The sequence below is a fragment of the Convolutriloba macropyga genome, chromosome 10 (assembly GCF_964194025.1).
Source record: "Convolutriloba macropyga chromosome 10, txConMacr16.3, whole genome shotgun sequence".
Lineage (NCBI taxonomy): Eukaryota > Metazoa > Xenacoelomorpha > Acoela > Convolutidae > Convolutriloba > Convolutriloba macropyga.
In genome coordinates this window covers 60,802,675-60,818,183 of record NC_134477.1, presented here as the reverse complement: position 1 = coordinate 60,818,183, position 15,509 = coordinate 60,802,675, and the positions used below count along the sequence as shown (strand labels likewise).

General features: G+C 36.1%; 2 protein-coding genes and 1 long non-coding RNA gene across 3 annotated transcripts; 2 read left to right on the top strand and 1 right to left on the bottom strand.

Moving 5' to 3' along the window:
• Positions 1-393: 393 nt before the first annotated feature.
• On the top strand, positions 394-2,128 carry LOC142348109 (uncharacterized). Its single transcript, XM_075399276.1, has 4 exons — positions 394-430; positions 584-813; positions 1,149-1,532; positions 1,826-2,128. The coding sequence occupies exons 1-4, from the start codon at positions 394-396 to the stop codon at positions 1,829-1,831; spliced, it is 657 nt and encodes a 218-aa protein (XP_075255391.1). The 3' UTR covers positions 1,832-2,128.
• A 3,509-nt stretch (positions 2,129-5,637) lies between these two features.
• On the top strand, positions 5,638-6,579 carry LOC142348786 (uncharacterized). Its single transcript, XR_012760776.1, has 2 exons — positions 5,638-5,800; positions 6,217-6,579. It is a non-coding gene; the product is annotated as an uncharacterized LOC142348786 (long non-coding RNA).
• A 6,238-nt stretch (positions 6,580-12,817) lies between these two features.
• LOC142348108 (uncharacterized) lies at positions 12,818-15,079 on the bottom strand. Its single transcript, XM_075399275.1, has one exon. It carries the CDS (start codon positions 15,077-15,079, stop codon positions 12,818-12,820), a length of 2,262 nt encoding a protein of 753 aa, XP_075255390.1.
• Between the last annotated feature and the right edge of the window lie 430 nt (positions 15,080-15,509).

Sequence of the window (15,509 nt, the reverse complement as noted above, 5' to 3'; positions counted from 1 at the left end):
ACATAACTTCGTTCCAATTTTGTTGAACTCATTTCAATTATGTTTCCTATTCCTCCATCAAAATTGAGTGTTACTCCTACAGGCAGACAAATACGTTTTCAAGTAGGCTTCATACCCAGTCTTTGATTGAATAAAATAAGGTAGGTTATTCTAATTTCTCGACAACTAATTGATCTGAAGCGTTCAAAATGTGTTATCTTTTTACATTTAAACTTCGAGTGAAGTTTAATTGCCCTGATATAATGCTTTATTGGCGTTTCTCTGTTGATTCTTTGTATTTTGCTGGCAGAAAAAAAGTCATTTAATGAAACTAATCATTGTAGATACCATACTCAACTAATAAATGGTATGGAAAGTCCACCCATAAAAAACTTTGCCTAGACTTTAATTAGGATGCTGGACAGGATATACTTCAAATTTCACCAGCCTGGTAAACTTTGAAGTTTTCTCATAAGTTGAGTTCTAACTACGATATGAGCGATAAAAATTGATGCGGTCGAAACAATACAGCGTAAATGTAACAATCAGATAAAATTGCTTAGATAAAATTTATATTGAAAAGTATTTAATACGGTTGTTTTAGCATCAAAAGCAACCAAAACTCTTATATTGGACGCTGTTTTTGACAAGAAACAACGTGAAATTAAGATAACAAAGAGCATCCTACAATATGTGAACAAGCTGGATGTACTATGTCTTCCTAAAGATACAAAAAGAGCCGATGCTGATAACACATATCAACTGACCGTAGAATACGGATCTCTTGGTATCACAAAGATGATTGCTAACCGCTTCGGACTCAACTGTGTTCAGGTACGCTTCCGTTTTCAATTATAGCGGCAAACTTCTGCACGGATATTGATGTTACAGGAGTAAAAATATTTATTATCAAAAACTCGGTATCTGAGACCTGGAACCCAGACTTCGCGGCGAGTCAGTGCTTGCGTAGGCTTCTGAGCGCGTGTATGCATTGGTGTTTATAGTTGAGATGTTAGTTTCTGTTTTCTTCTTTTTGTGGTTGAGGGTGCCTGTATAAGCGGGGTCTTTTCAAAGTGATCAAATAAGGGAACCAACCAAACATCGAAATTTAATTTCTGCGACAATTAAAGTCGAAAGTTTTGATGGCAGCAAGACTTTTTATTTTCCAGGATGGTGGGGATTGTTTGGGCAGCCTCCGAACAATAAGCGATGATATGCACAATCTATGGTCCCAGGGTGACTGTCTAGGTATCAAAAACCAAAAGGGCGGCAAAGACCTCTGCATCTACTGCGTCCCCCATTTTTTCAACCCATCAACTTCTGAATCAGGAAAACATACATTCTTCAATTTGAACAAATCATGTCACGGTTCAGACGATGATTTGAAACTATTCGTGGACGCGAAATTGAGAAAGCCAAAAGTAATCTCGGATCTTAAATTAGCAGATCAGGATTATCTGGATAAGTGGTCGAAGGAGGTCGGTTACATGCCAGAGCTGAGAGATGATTTCAAAAATTCAGATGATTCGTCTAAATCCGAGAATGGATCCATTGTTTCTTTTCCGACATTTTACACTTTTTATTTGCTTGTTCTCTTCGGAAAATTGTTTGCTATGCTTCAAGTTGAATGAACGCAAAATTTGTTTTTGTTCTGAAAATGCAGAAAATTATCAATTTCTTTAACCAGAAAAAACTTTTTGGAAGTCTATAAGCTTATGGTCTTTAAGACCCAAAATCCTCCCCGACCCCCACCCACCAAATTGGTGATATGTTGATAATTAAATAATTATTTAATTGTCAAAATTTATTATAAATAGAAAGAAAAAGGAACTAATCAAATTCGTAGCAATAACGATGAAAACTCGAGTTCGGATAGCCACGAAAACCAATCACCCGCCGATGATGGATCTAATTCGCACAGCGATGCGGCCTACAGCCTGCTATCCAATTCATACTTGCAGTTTTCGAATTATCCTTACGAGAAGAAGGACGATTCAGGACACCACATTGATATTCGATTCATCAACGAAAGTGTCCAGCAATATTTGTCATCAAAATTCCTTTTGGCAGCCTGGCTAATAAAAAAGAGCTGTTATGATCAAACTTAATAAAATTACTAAGATCTGACATTAATTTAAATTTTATGCTATATCTTTTCCGTCTCGAGTACACTTGAAATTTAAACTGTAGCTAAATTCCTAGAGAATTGATTTGAACTCAAAATGTATTATTTCATGTTTGTGGCTATTTATGAAAATTCGTTAGGTGTACGTATCTTTTTGGTTTCATAGTGTAAAATGCTACTCCGTTTATAAAACCTCAAAAAATCACAAACTAACTCAGCCAAGTGTGTAATAGTTAGCAAACAGACTGATGTCAGCCATCAAGGAAAATCAGCATTTAAGAAATGAGGATACCATCATCGTAACATAAAACTTCTTGATAGAGAATCCAGGCCGAGGAATTATAAAGTTGAGAACTATAGTTATAGCGTTAACTTTTATACTCCAAAAAGTACTCATCTTGAACCACAGTGAGTATTATACGTAGTTTTAAAGTGTGTTCTGTTTTAAAGGTTTTCAGTTTTCTCGGAATTCTCAAGGGTGGGAAAATTGTTTCGACTTTTCCCATCGGGGAAAATAATAATAATTATGGTTTCTGCGTAATCGCTGCGGAACCGCAATAGACCTACAGTAGCCTGTTCTCAGCTGCCCTTTTTCTGATTATTCCCCACATTACAGACTGCTCTTTTTATGAGCAGCATTGCTCCTTTTCGATGAATACAGTCACATTTTTGCGTCTGAGACTTTCTTGTGGCACCATCACTGCAGCCAACATTGGTCAGGCGATGGTCAACCTGAAGCTACGGTTAGATAAGAGCTCATCTCCCACAGACAGCTTCACGGAGGCAGGGGATTAAACTCTCAATCATTGGCGTGTGACGCACTCACTTTACCTCTCGGCTATCCCGCCACTAACTAAGCACTAAAAGAAAGAACTTGAAAACCTCAAAAAGTTTCCACTTGAATTTCCTGGAGAGAAAAGTTAGGAAAAAAACAGGAAGAAAAATTGGAGCGTAGTTTTTGATTCACCGGGCGCTCTCCATCTCAAATACTCAACAATCACGTATTCGAAAGTTGCTTGTGATCCAATCAATGGGGGGGGGGGGGCTGACACTCTTCAACACACAATTTTTGAAAACATCATTGATAGCATTTTAAGCAACAAATACATGACTTTAACATGACTTCTCTTGAACTTGAGTCAGGTGATCAACTGATCAAGTGATGGAAGCTTATGTAAGCTCTGTAGCTCAGGTGGTGTCATTAATTGATCTCAAAACTGGAGGAAAATTATCCTATAACAGCAATTGGATTGCTTGCTTAGTCGAGTGGGCATCGGGTCGCGGGTCGAGATGTCAGCGCCGTTTCAGCGCATTTTTTTGAATGCGCTGAAATTATGAAAGACAAGCGCTGAATGCGCTGAAATTCGCTTAAACTTTGAAAAGGCGCTGAAAATTCAAAGTTTCACCGCATATTAAGCGCACTTCTTATACAATTTCAGCGCATTTTGAGTACAATTTTGCAAAAGTTTGAGCACTTTTTTTCAGCGCATTTCTTACGAAGTTTCAGCACAAATTCAGCACATCCGAATGTACAAAAAACTTCCGGTACTATTTGACTCGCTCTTTTTGGCCAGATTTAACCAATTCAGAATAAGAAGAGTCTAGATTGGTCCTTTTATGATGAGCCGCCAAAACGATTGCAGCAAACGGGAGCCTTATTAATGTGCAGTTCTAATATTTTTATTCTTACCTGACCAAAGTGGGGAGAATAAAAACAAACATTTTACATGTGGAAAAATAAAAAAATGGCGATGAAATGAGATTCATAAACTGTTGATATGTTGTATTGTTAACCACCGTTTAGTTAACCAAGTTTATTTGCAACAATTAAATACAAGGAAAAACGTTGATTTGTTATTTGTTTGGGCGGTTATATGGGTTTGATAATCCTGCTGTTGGTTGTTCTGGCCAAGCAGTCATGATGTCTCTTCTTTATTGAACAAGACACAAGATTATATTGATCAGCACTGGGACTAAGCCCTGTCCATCCGTATGAGAATAGAAGAATGCATTCCTGTTATTCGAATTTGACTTTAGTGGTTATGTTTATATAAGAGCGTTAACTGAGTTCAAGAAATATGATGATTTTTTACTGCTTTCAATCGGGCGGGGACCACAAGAATCGTTCAATTGTAACTAAACGCCACATATATGCCAGACCAAACAGACTTTGGCGATCATCGACCTGATTGAACAGAACCTATTCCAGACTGCCGTTCAGACCAAACTGCCCAGACCAAACGGACCAGAATGTGGGTATTGGCTAGACCAAACAGGCCAAAATGTGGGTATTCGCCCGACCGAACAGACCGAATTGTGGGTATTGTCGAGACCAAACTAGAGACCAAAAATTGGGTGTGGGCCAGACCAATTTGTGGGTATTGTCGAGGCCAAACATACCAAAAATTGGGTGCGGGCCAGATCAAACAGACAGAATTATGCGTTTTGGCCAGACCAAAGGCGCATCCCCCACCCTATATGTGACCCAAGTCGGTCTGGCCAATACCTGTCTTGGGTAGCGTACCTAATCCTGGTTTATTTGGTTTATATTGATAGTTACAACAAGGTAGGCTTTTTCTATTAGTTTCCTCCGATCCGTAGCAAAAGTTCACGTAAACGCATCATTCAATTGTACGGCTAAACTCTAATGAGGTCTCAATTTTGTAAAATATTAGACCACCATTTGGCAACTTTTTAAACTTGAATTCCGATTTGAATTTCGATCATAAATGCCTATTCATTATGACCAAAAAATATAGTTAAGCTCTTTCACTTTCTGAAAGCGCCAACCCCCCCCCCCCCCCTCTCCCTCCCTCCTTCCCTCCCTCCCCCAGCCTCAATACCGTCAAAAGTTACACCAGAGGGCCAAAACTTTGTGCACCATTTTTGGGAGAATTTTGCTAGTCATAATAACTTGGACGATGGCATCGAGTCATAAATCCTCTCATTCAACTATAGAAATATTTTTCAACGCTTAAACTTGAAAATACATTCTAATGCATTACGGTTACCTAAACTCCTAATTCAGCCTACTTATTTAGGTAGCAGCTTCACAAAATATCCAGTTTTTTTGTGACGAAAATAATTAGATACCGCACCTGAAATAACCACCAAAATCATATCGTAATTTGCGTGGGGGGGCGGGGGGGGGGGTGGTTATTTCCGTGGGGGTTTGTAATAAAAAATGAGAACTCATCCGAACGAACGAAGTTTTCTATTCGAGAATGCAAGCTCGACAGAAAATATCTACCAATTGAATAGACTAATAAAGTCAAGATCAGGAGGAGGGGAGGGGAGTTAGGAGAGGAGGACACTATTAAATAATTACGACATTGTATACACCTGAATTGTTTTGTTTCACATAATTTGAGACCTAAGTGCCGTTTAAACCCTTTTGTCCTGTCTCGTAAAGTAATACATACAAAAGACTTCAAAAATGCGCCATAAATTTTCATAGACAACTCAACCACTAACAATGAAAACTCTCCGTATAAATACCAAAATCTTAGAACCCAACTTCAAAAATTGAAATCTCAGCATAAGCTTGAGCGGACTGTAGAAATGCAATCTCATTTTTTCACAGTGTCTTTGTTGATCTCGGCGCTGGTTCTTGGAACTTTCGCTATTAAATCATCCGATAGGAGCACGGGAGATCGAGATGACTGCAAAGCGTGTACTGATCAGTAATCAGAAACGGTAAAATATATATTTTTTTCTTTTCAAAATGGCGTAAAGATAAAATACTTGGTAAAACATGGGTTTTTCATGGCTCTAATTTCAATTCATATTTCATTATTTATTGTTTTCTGAATGTCCGCTGCTTGTTAGCGACCCTAACTCAATGCAGTGTGACTTTTTGATCAGTAATCTTGTGTTTTCATTTTTGGACCTTTTGAGGTTGGTTTGACCTGTTGATTAAGTTCTTGAAGATAATTAAAACCAATGAGTCTAATCGTTCCTTAAAACTCAAACACTCTAAATAAACTCACACACTGAGGCTCTTTTTTCTTGTATTAAGATAGGCCACTTTTTTTCGGCTATTGGCGGTAGCTCGTAATGAAAAAAATTTAAAACTTTGGTTAATTAGTTGTGATTCTTTAATTTTATTTCAGGTATGGAAACGGCTGCAGGCATTTCAGTTATGACTCCCAATATTTTGACTAACGCTTTTTGCAATGGGGTTGCAGTGGCTGCCCAAGGAGCCGGAATTGAAAAACCCTTCGACAGAAACCTCTGCAAAGAAGTGTATAACAAAGAGCCAGAACAATTGTGTCAATTGATGGACATATGTGTTAAGGATGATTGAATCAACCATCAATTTACTTAAAAGAACAACTTTCATTGATATCTGTTCATTTATTGCAGTAAATTTGATTTCAAACCAAATGGAAAACATTAACAATAAGTTTTTAAAAAATTTTTAAAAAACAGTATTTACTTTCTCAGTTCATCATATACATGAGTATATTTGTTCAGTTCATTTTGCAGAGTCATTGAGTTTGCAGGGAACTGAAACTTTTTCAAAATTAAAATTATATAAATATTAAAAAATTAAATGAAAAAGAACAAAATTGATTATCGAAAACACCCTATGAGGGAGTGGTTTCAAAATCTAGGCTTGTCTAATTCTTTTAAAAAACCGTTATTTTTTGCAGTATTATAATCTTATTTTAAAGAATAGCAAAAAATGTACACATTAAGATAATGCACAAAAATTAAAACTTTTCGTAGCTTACCCAACTAAAAAGTTCTAAAGCTAGATCCGTTTTTCGAAGAAGTTAGTCAGCTGACTGTGGTAGCTATAAATGAAAACAAGGAGGCTCGTTAATGTGCGTTCACAAATGATGTACCGAGCCGTGCTCATCTACATTTTTGACTTAACTGTCTTTTGACTTACATTTTTGACAAAGAGATAACCAAAAATGTATTTTTGAGATTAAAAACAAATGTTACACAACCCAACTAATACTTGAATTAAATCATGCCATGCCTCATTACAACGATATCTGCCGTTAAAAAGACTACGAGAAAAATCAAAACAACAACAAAAAGCAAAAACAAAAAAAGTTAAAACAAAAAATCAAAAACAATAACAAACTCAATATCTAAGAAGCACCTAGTGACATCGTCAATCAAACAAAAACATAACTACACATATTAACTTCTTCCTAACTAAACAGCAGATAGATTTTTTCCCTAATGAGACTAGGTTACAAGTCGACGAAAAGAAGAAACAGCAAGGCAAAAATCAAAATCTATCCATATTTGTTAAAAAAAACACTTTCAAAAGTCTTCAATATCATTAAAAATCTTTAACAAAATAGTTCTTGATAAATTAAATAAGAAGTCAGAATGAAACCAATAGGACCTGTTTTTGGTTAGACTAAGTCATAGGAACGGACTAAAGATGCAGAAAAGCTCAAAAATTTACGAACAAAAAATTACAAACATTGCGAAAACAAAAATAGTGAACCCATTAAAACCAATAGCTATTATCTGACTATTATGTATTTTTTTCAGTTTGTGGGTATAGTAACTCGGCCAAATTTATACTGAATGAACAAATACGTGTAATTGGGCCGCATTCGTAAAACATGGGGATTTGTTACAACGCGATTGTGCCAAAAGAAGAGAAAAATGAATTCAAATACATTACTCACATAACTCTATGAAAATGCATTTAGTCCCACAAACAAAACTTCAGTTACGTCATAATATCAGTAAACATGATAACTTTTTAAAATACAATGAACTGTATGGGACCTCTCAAAAATGAGAATCAATTACAAATTGACGAAAAGAACAACAGAAACTGAAGAAAGTTAAAAATCCTGAAAAATTTTAAAATTGTATAGTATCATAAACTTTAAGACTAGGTTTACCGCTACCTAGAGAATGAAGAAATCGAAGCCATTAAAAAGTGAACTTTTCAGTAATAATTTTTCTCTTTTCCATTAATTTTGCTAAAGGCAATGGGATTCCTCTTCTTAACAATTTGACTCGAACAAATCAAACAACATACATTAAAATCACGAAAATTTTGAGAAAACCCGTAGTACCAACGTCATTAAAATCAAAATTTCTCAACCGAAGCCAATAAGTACGCTATGTTACGCCTCAGTGAGACAACAAAGATGCTTGGCATTCGTCAGTCATCAATAAAACATTACAATAAGTAATTGACTGTGAAAACAACAACAACAAAAACAGGCAAAATTCAAAAATAAAGAAGAAAAGTGCGAAAAGAAAATGTCGAAGCCTTTTAAACCATAAGCTTTTCCGTGAAAACTTCATTTATGATACATTGAAATTGTCTCTAAGCCAATGCAACTATCAATAATAGGATAATGTGTCAGGACCCCAAAAGGAAGCAAAATTACAAAAAAAAGTCCAAAAATTTTTTTAAAAAACTGTGAAAACTCGTGCATCGAAGTCTTAACACCAATAGCTGGAAGATAAAACCGCTAACTAGATAAATATTGATTCAAGTAGAAAGGAAGGGGGTCCCATCATTACTGAGACTGACATACAGTTTACGAGAACAAGCCTAAGATCGCTTGATGTTAAATAATTAACTCGAAAAATCATTTCTAAAATCTGAACAGCCATTAAAATCAATAGCTTTTAATGGAAGTCAATAAATGCGCTCAGTTGTGTCTTGATTGGAGGACAAGGATATTTGTCAAACATAGGTAATCAATAAGACATCGACATCTCAATAAGAAAAGAAGGGTGTCATGTCATTGCGAAAACTGACTTACAATTCACGAAAGCAAGTTTATGATCAGTTAATGTTATAAAAATTTCCAGAAAAATCTTATTTAAAGGCTTAACAGTCATTAGCTGTCCACTTAAAGCTCTAGAAAGGTTCACATAATGTTCATTGCAAAACCTATTGCACTTTTTCTCAACGAGTCTATGCCACAGGACTCCAAAAATTTAGTAAAACCTCAGAAATAATATCAGAATTTCCTTTATATTGACAAAAACTCAGAGTCGAAGCCAAAAAAGCACGAGTGATTCCTTGAAAACGAGTTTTTGTTCATTGGTCTTCATTAGACTGTGAATCAGGTTTTTATTAACGGAATCTCGATATAAAAATTGACACTAGTTGACAAAAGAAAACCAAAAAATATGAAAAGTTCTAAAAAAGAGCTCTCAAGAAGAATTCGAATTTTTTTTTGATATGAAGACCAGAACTAGTCTTTCTATTGTTTTTCCTTCGTCTATTAGGAGCTCAAAATTGATTCATTTTGTGTCGCGAAATGCAATTTTGAATTATTTTTTTTTTAAAAAAATCTTAATTTGAAGAAAATTGGCACTAAAAGTGAACAAAATCATGCCAAACATCCCGTTGTTCATTAAAAAACTCTTCAAAAAAACTTGTCCAATAACTCTTTAAAAAAAGCGAAGTTCAAAAAAAATCTTTTTAATGATACCATTCACATTTTTCTACTATGAAGATATCGATCGGCCAAATTTGTATGAACAAAAAAACCCATTTGAGTATATAGTTGCTCCCCCCCCACAAATGGGGTCGGAACAATTAACCAATTCACAATAAGTTGTTACTTGTTATTCATTTTTTCGATCACAAATTTTCAAATAAAAAATCTCAAATAAATGCAATCTTATATCCAGGATAACGATTGGGCTTTCAGTAGGCCGTTAGAATTGCAATGGAACTGCGGTAAAAAATCAGACACTCAGTTAGATTGAATTAAATGTCCAATTTCTCTAATAAATGAACTGAATTTTTTCACTTTTTTTTAAATGTTGTTATAAGTAACCAATTTTCATGCGGTATCTAATAAATAAGACAGCATCAGTTAGACCGAAGTAAAAAAAACCTAATTGGCATTTTTTGTTCCGACACCTCTTGAGGGTGAAGGAAGTATATACTCAAATGGTTTTATTGTTTAGTCAATTTTGGCCAATCGATATATTCATCGTAGAGAGTTGACACTGGTATCATTAGAAAGCTTGTCCAGCGTAGAATATGGAATTAAAAAGATTTTTTTTAAATTTTGTATTTTACAGGGAGTTATCGAGGTTTAAATTTTGAGAGAATAGAGTGAGTTTCGGCGAGACTTTATTCAGATTTTGCGGGATTTTCGACTAAAACTTCGCCAATTTTGGTAAACTTTGTTATACTTTTAGAAAGTGTGGTTGATTTATATTTGTAAAGACAAAAAAAATATTGAAGTTATTTATGTTAATTTTTTTGTCAAAAAAAGCCGGCTAGATATTTCAAAATAAGGATTTTTTCATCAAAAACAGCACAAAATAAATTTTTCAAGTCCAGCTTGACGAAATTTACAGGAAGTACAGACCCAAACAACACTAGACTAAAAATGGGACTTTTTCTACTTCAAATTCGGCTAATTTTTTTCGTTGATTCTTCAACTAACAAAATATCATTAACTATAACATTCGGATGATTAAGTGTTCCTTATGAACAGACAGCATTAACACGGCTAGTTTTGGACCAATCTTGAACTGGTATGATCCCAAAAAAACTCGGATTGTAATCAGTCGATCTTTTTTATAAAAAAATACGATCTTTTCTTCATTTATAAACTAACAGAACATTTCAAACCAAAGCTCACTAATGATAGATACAATTGGCTTCCGAATTAGTTCCACATTTTTGTATCAATTTGATTACTTGAAAGCTTCTAGTCCTTTTAACTTTTAAAAAGTATTTGATTTTTAATAAACAATGAATTATTGAACTATGTCTCTATGTTTCTCTTAATTTTGCCTACTCGTAGCTTATTGGAAGCATTGAGAAAGTGCTTCTTCTTTCTATTGATATCAAATTCAATCTTTATTGCGGTTTTACGCCTTAATTTATGGTTTTCTGGCTTTAATACTACTAGAAATCGCAATTTTTATAAAAAAAATTTTGGGTTTTTGCCCATTTTTCACGTTTTCAAATTTTGTCAAATTATCACGTTATTGACAGTTCAAATATCATATTCCTTAGTTTGAAAATGAGGCACTATTGATAATCTTAAAATCCTTAAAGATATAGATTATGATTTTAAAGGCTTCGGCACCACTTTCTCGAAGAACTTATTTGATTTTTTAAAAAATTTTTCCGTTAACTGTCGGTTTTGCTTTGTCTTGTTAGTCCTGTGAAATTTGCTGTTTTTTGACCTGGTTTCATTGGCTTTTCATAGAAGAATAGATTAGCCGATATTCTGATATTAGTAGATATCTCATGGCTTTCATGACTCTGAAAACAGTTGTTTTCCAATTTTAAAAAAAAATCACTTTTTAACTTCGCACTCCTGTTACTTTTATTGTCTGTTTGTTATCTAGTCTCGTTAATTGCAGGCTAGTTATGACAATATTGTGGCAAAGGAAGCTTTCAAAAGGGACTGATGTCACAACATCTAATGTTTTTAAAGAATTCATTGACTTTACTGGCTTCGACACGGAAAATAAAGTAAATTGTTTCCTGATTTTTGTCATGTTTCACGTTCTTTTTGTAGACGTAAGACATATTCAGGATAATTGCAATTCTCAAGGTTTTCCTTTGGAAGAACATACGTCCCTTTATATTATTCCGTTCTGTAATAAATGGCTTTCATGTCTTTGAAAATTTTTTTCGAAAAAAATATAGTGTTACTTAATTTTGCACTTTTTTCATTTATGTCTATTTTTAAATAGCTTCCATTATAAGAGGTCACATAAAGCATTATCGGTGCTTGCAGAAAGTGCAGTCAAACATATTTTGATGGCCATAGTATGGCTTTACGGTTTCGAAAGCGTTTTCTGCCAAGTTTTAATTGATTTTTTGTTTGTTGTCTATTTGTTGTTCTTTTTGTAACCGCATAACATAAAAAGTTGAGTACAGGCAGTTCTTAATCCCTTCTACAAAAGAATTGATAATTTTTCACCTATGGGATATTTTTGTTGATTTCTAATGTTTTCATTACTTTTAAAATAAATGTTTTTTTAAAAAAAAGCAAACTTTTCAACTTTACTGTTTCTGTTATTTATTGTCCAATTGTTACCAGGCTTTTTAATTGACTACTCCCATATATTTTCTGTTGAATTTCAAGTTATTTCTTTCAATATCAGTTTTATCCTACGCTATTTTGACTTTGTTAATGAATTTTGTTTTTTTGAAGCGGACATGAAGTTTTTGATGTAATTAACTTTTTTTTTGTTGTTGTTTGATTTTGCTGTTCGTCTTGACTCGTTTCTTAACATTTGCACATATCATCAGTCTTGTTATCTTTTCTTTAGTCTGATCCGCTTTCAGAGACAACGACTGGTTTTCAAGAGTTTATTTTGCTGTATGTTCTTCTATAAGCTTGTATGCTTGTTAAATAATAGCTTACAAAGGTGTGGTTTATACCCGCATTTACTATCAAAGTTAAGTGTGGCACGATGAAACTCATGTATGATAATGAATAAAAAGGTTTGGCATCGAAAGTCATGAAAAATCAAAGTTAAAGATATGACTTTTACAGCGATTATGAATATGAACTCAATAAATTTGAACTAAATAACAAGGGGAAGGATTGGGGGGCTAAACGGTTACGGACCGTTTACACTCCGGCAAGCAACAACAAAACTTAGCAAATAAATTTATCAGAAAAGAACAAAATAATTGACATCAGAAATTAAAATTTACTGCCTCAAAAGTTTCCGCTTAAGTGAGTTTTATGCATCAATTTGACATGATTGAAGGAGTATTCATTCACCCTCCATAACAGCTGCTATGTATCCCTTATCCATATCATCAAAGATAGTGGTCATATATCTCTGTTTCAGTTGGTTGTCTCTCTCTAATCGCTTCTGCAGGGCGTGCCACTGAACTCTTGCCATGAAGTAGTTGTTGGGTAGCGTGACGTTTTCTCGCCAAGGGAGTCCAATCTCATATCTTTCCCCGTTGTGATGTGTGGTCTCTGCCAAAGTCTTTATTGCCTTCTGGTCTTCTTCATTGTGTCCCTTCGTAGAACCCTGACTAAAGTTGACACCTTCAAAGGTCCAAAAAAGATGTAGAAGATTTTCGTCCGGGTCATCAATACCTCGCTTGAGATGGTTGAAAAGAGTGATGTTGTGGTTGCTGCTTCCTTTATGGTTTGGTTGAAAGTACTCTTGTGGCACAGGGCCTGTCAAAGTCCATCCTAACAGTGTGTTGACTCCGTAGGGTGTTCCTGGTTTGCCGGTAGTGAAATGTCTTGGAACAGTAGCCAGAAAAGCATCTGCCCCTATGAGAATTCCAATTTTGTTGTCACGAATTTGTAGGAAGTTGATTTCTGCCAAATGATCATGGTCTCTACAAAATCTATTCAACATTTCTGCGGGGACAATTGGCATCTGGAACTGCTCAATGGAGGTTGGGTACACAGGAAGACTTGTCACCGGTTTTGAGCTGTGAAGTGAACCAATTCCAATCATGACATCAGCTGTTGTTACTGTGTGCTCCCCATGTAGCGAAGCTAGAGGAAGTTCTATATCTTTGGGGACTCTAATCCGAAGAGCATCAGCAATGTTTTGGGTGATCTGTGTATTATCACTCCCACTGTCCAAAAGTGCATAGGTCTCTATGTTGAAGTCTTTGTAGAAGAGCGTGACCGGTATTGCCTGTAGTGGAATAAAAGCTCTGACCCATGTGGGTTCCCGATTTCTGCTACAAGTGTGGTGTTGCACCCGTGGAAGTTTTGATGAATCATCATTCAGTTCGTTGCTAGTCACTGATTGAAAGTGAGTTGTTTTACTTCTGTCATTAGTTTGCTGGGGATTGATGTGCTGCTGATTGGCAGTTTGATGCGAGTTGTTGTTTCCATAGCTTGGATTACGAGGGTTGAAACTGTTTTGATTGTATCCCCTTCTGTTGTTGGTATTTGGCGTGTTACTGGTTGTTGACGAAAGCTGAGACGTTGTATGGTTGAAGTTTCTACCGTAGTTTGACTGCACCGGGTTGTTCCTGGATTGGAATCCCCCTTTACTCGTTGCTTGGAAATCATTTCTCTGCAAAGTCCTGAAGTCGTCTCGATGGAGAGTTGAATGATGAAACCCATTGCATCTGTCTACAAGACATCGAATCTTTGATTTACAAAATCCACCCTCATGTCTCTTCAAGCAATTGACACACAAGTTGTGATGCCTCACCAATTGCTGACGTTCAGCTACAGGCTTGCTCAGGTATTCTTTGCAGCGACCAAGGTTGTGATCCCCAGAGCATAGTTGACAATTTGAGCTGGCTTGAAGAACTGTGTTGGAGTGTTTCTGGCCTTGGGAAGGCCGTTCAACCCGGTCTGTCCTTTGTGGTCTTTGTGGAGAGACATCCTCGCAAGCCTCTGCATATGTGCTTATGCAATCTGCAAAGTCAGCCAGATTTGGCTGCTCTATTCTCATGCTCCTTACATGTTGATTCCAGCGAATCGTCATTGGTGTTGTCAACTTCTCCTTGGCAACTTTAACTACCGCAGAAGCCTTCAGGTCCGATTCAAAATGGTGAAGTCGAAAGGTCTGTACCAAACGTCTGAGGAAGGACGCAAAACTTACAAAGCTGCTGGGATCATCCATTCTGGTCCTAGGCCATTGTTCAAGTTGTGTGAGGTACGCACTCACAACATGCTGCGGCTTTCCAAACTTTCTGATAAGTTCCTGAAGGGCCTCCTCGTAGAAGTCTCCGTTGTAAGAGTATCCATCGATGAAGTCTTTTGCTTTGTGAGTTACCGAGTTTTGCAAGTATGTCATTTTCTGAACAATTGAAAGAGCTGGATTGTCGTGAATGGTTGACTTGAAAAAGCTGTACCATTGATGCCACATCAAACGATCGCCTGAGAAATGGTCAAGACTAATCTTTGGTAGACTGAACGCATTCATCATCACTTGATGGTTGGTCCAATCAGAACTCTGGGGTCGTTGTTGGAACTGTTGCTCAGAAAACTGTTGCGGCATGAAATTGAAGTGACGGTTGGTCTCTCCGTTGGGAGCGTTCATCATTTTGTTTGTCTCTGACTACCGAGCAAATGACGTGACTGCTGCTGATCCCGCGGATATTGATTGTCTGCAAAAGTTTGAGTAAAATTGTCAGGCATTGCTTGATGTTGAAATCCGGTTGCTGTACCGGAATTCCAGTACACAGTGTCTGATGGTTGATCGGTAGAAATGTTGAGGGTAGCAAAACCTTGATTTGGAACATTCACATCAACAATCGGGCAACTCTGAGCCTGTTTCGCATCTTCAGTGAAGCTGCGATGCTCCTGTATCGCACTGTTCTCTTTTGGTTTCTGTTGCTGAGCATTGTATTTTTCTACACTTGTTTTTTCTTTTTGAAGATCACAATGACTGTTTTTGAACGGTACACCATCATGGTCATCAGAACTGAACACCTCATCCCAGCTCTCAGCGTTTTCACCTGCATTTTGCATTG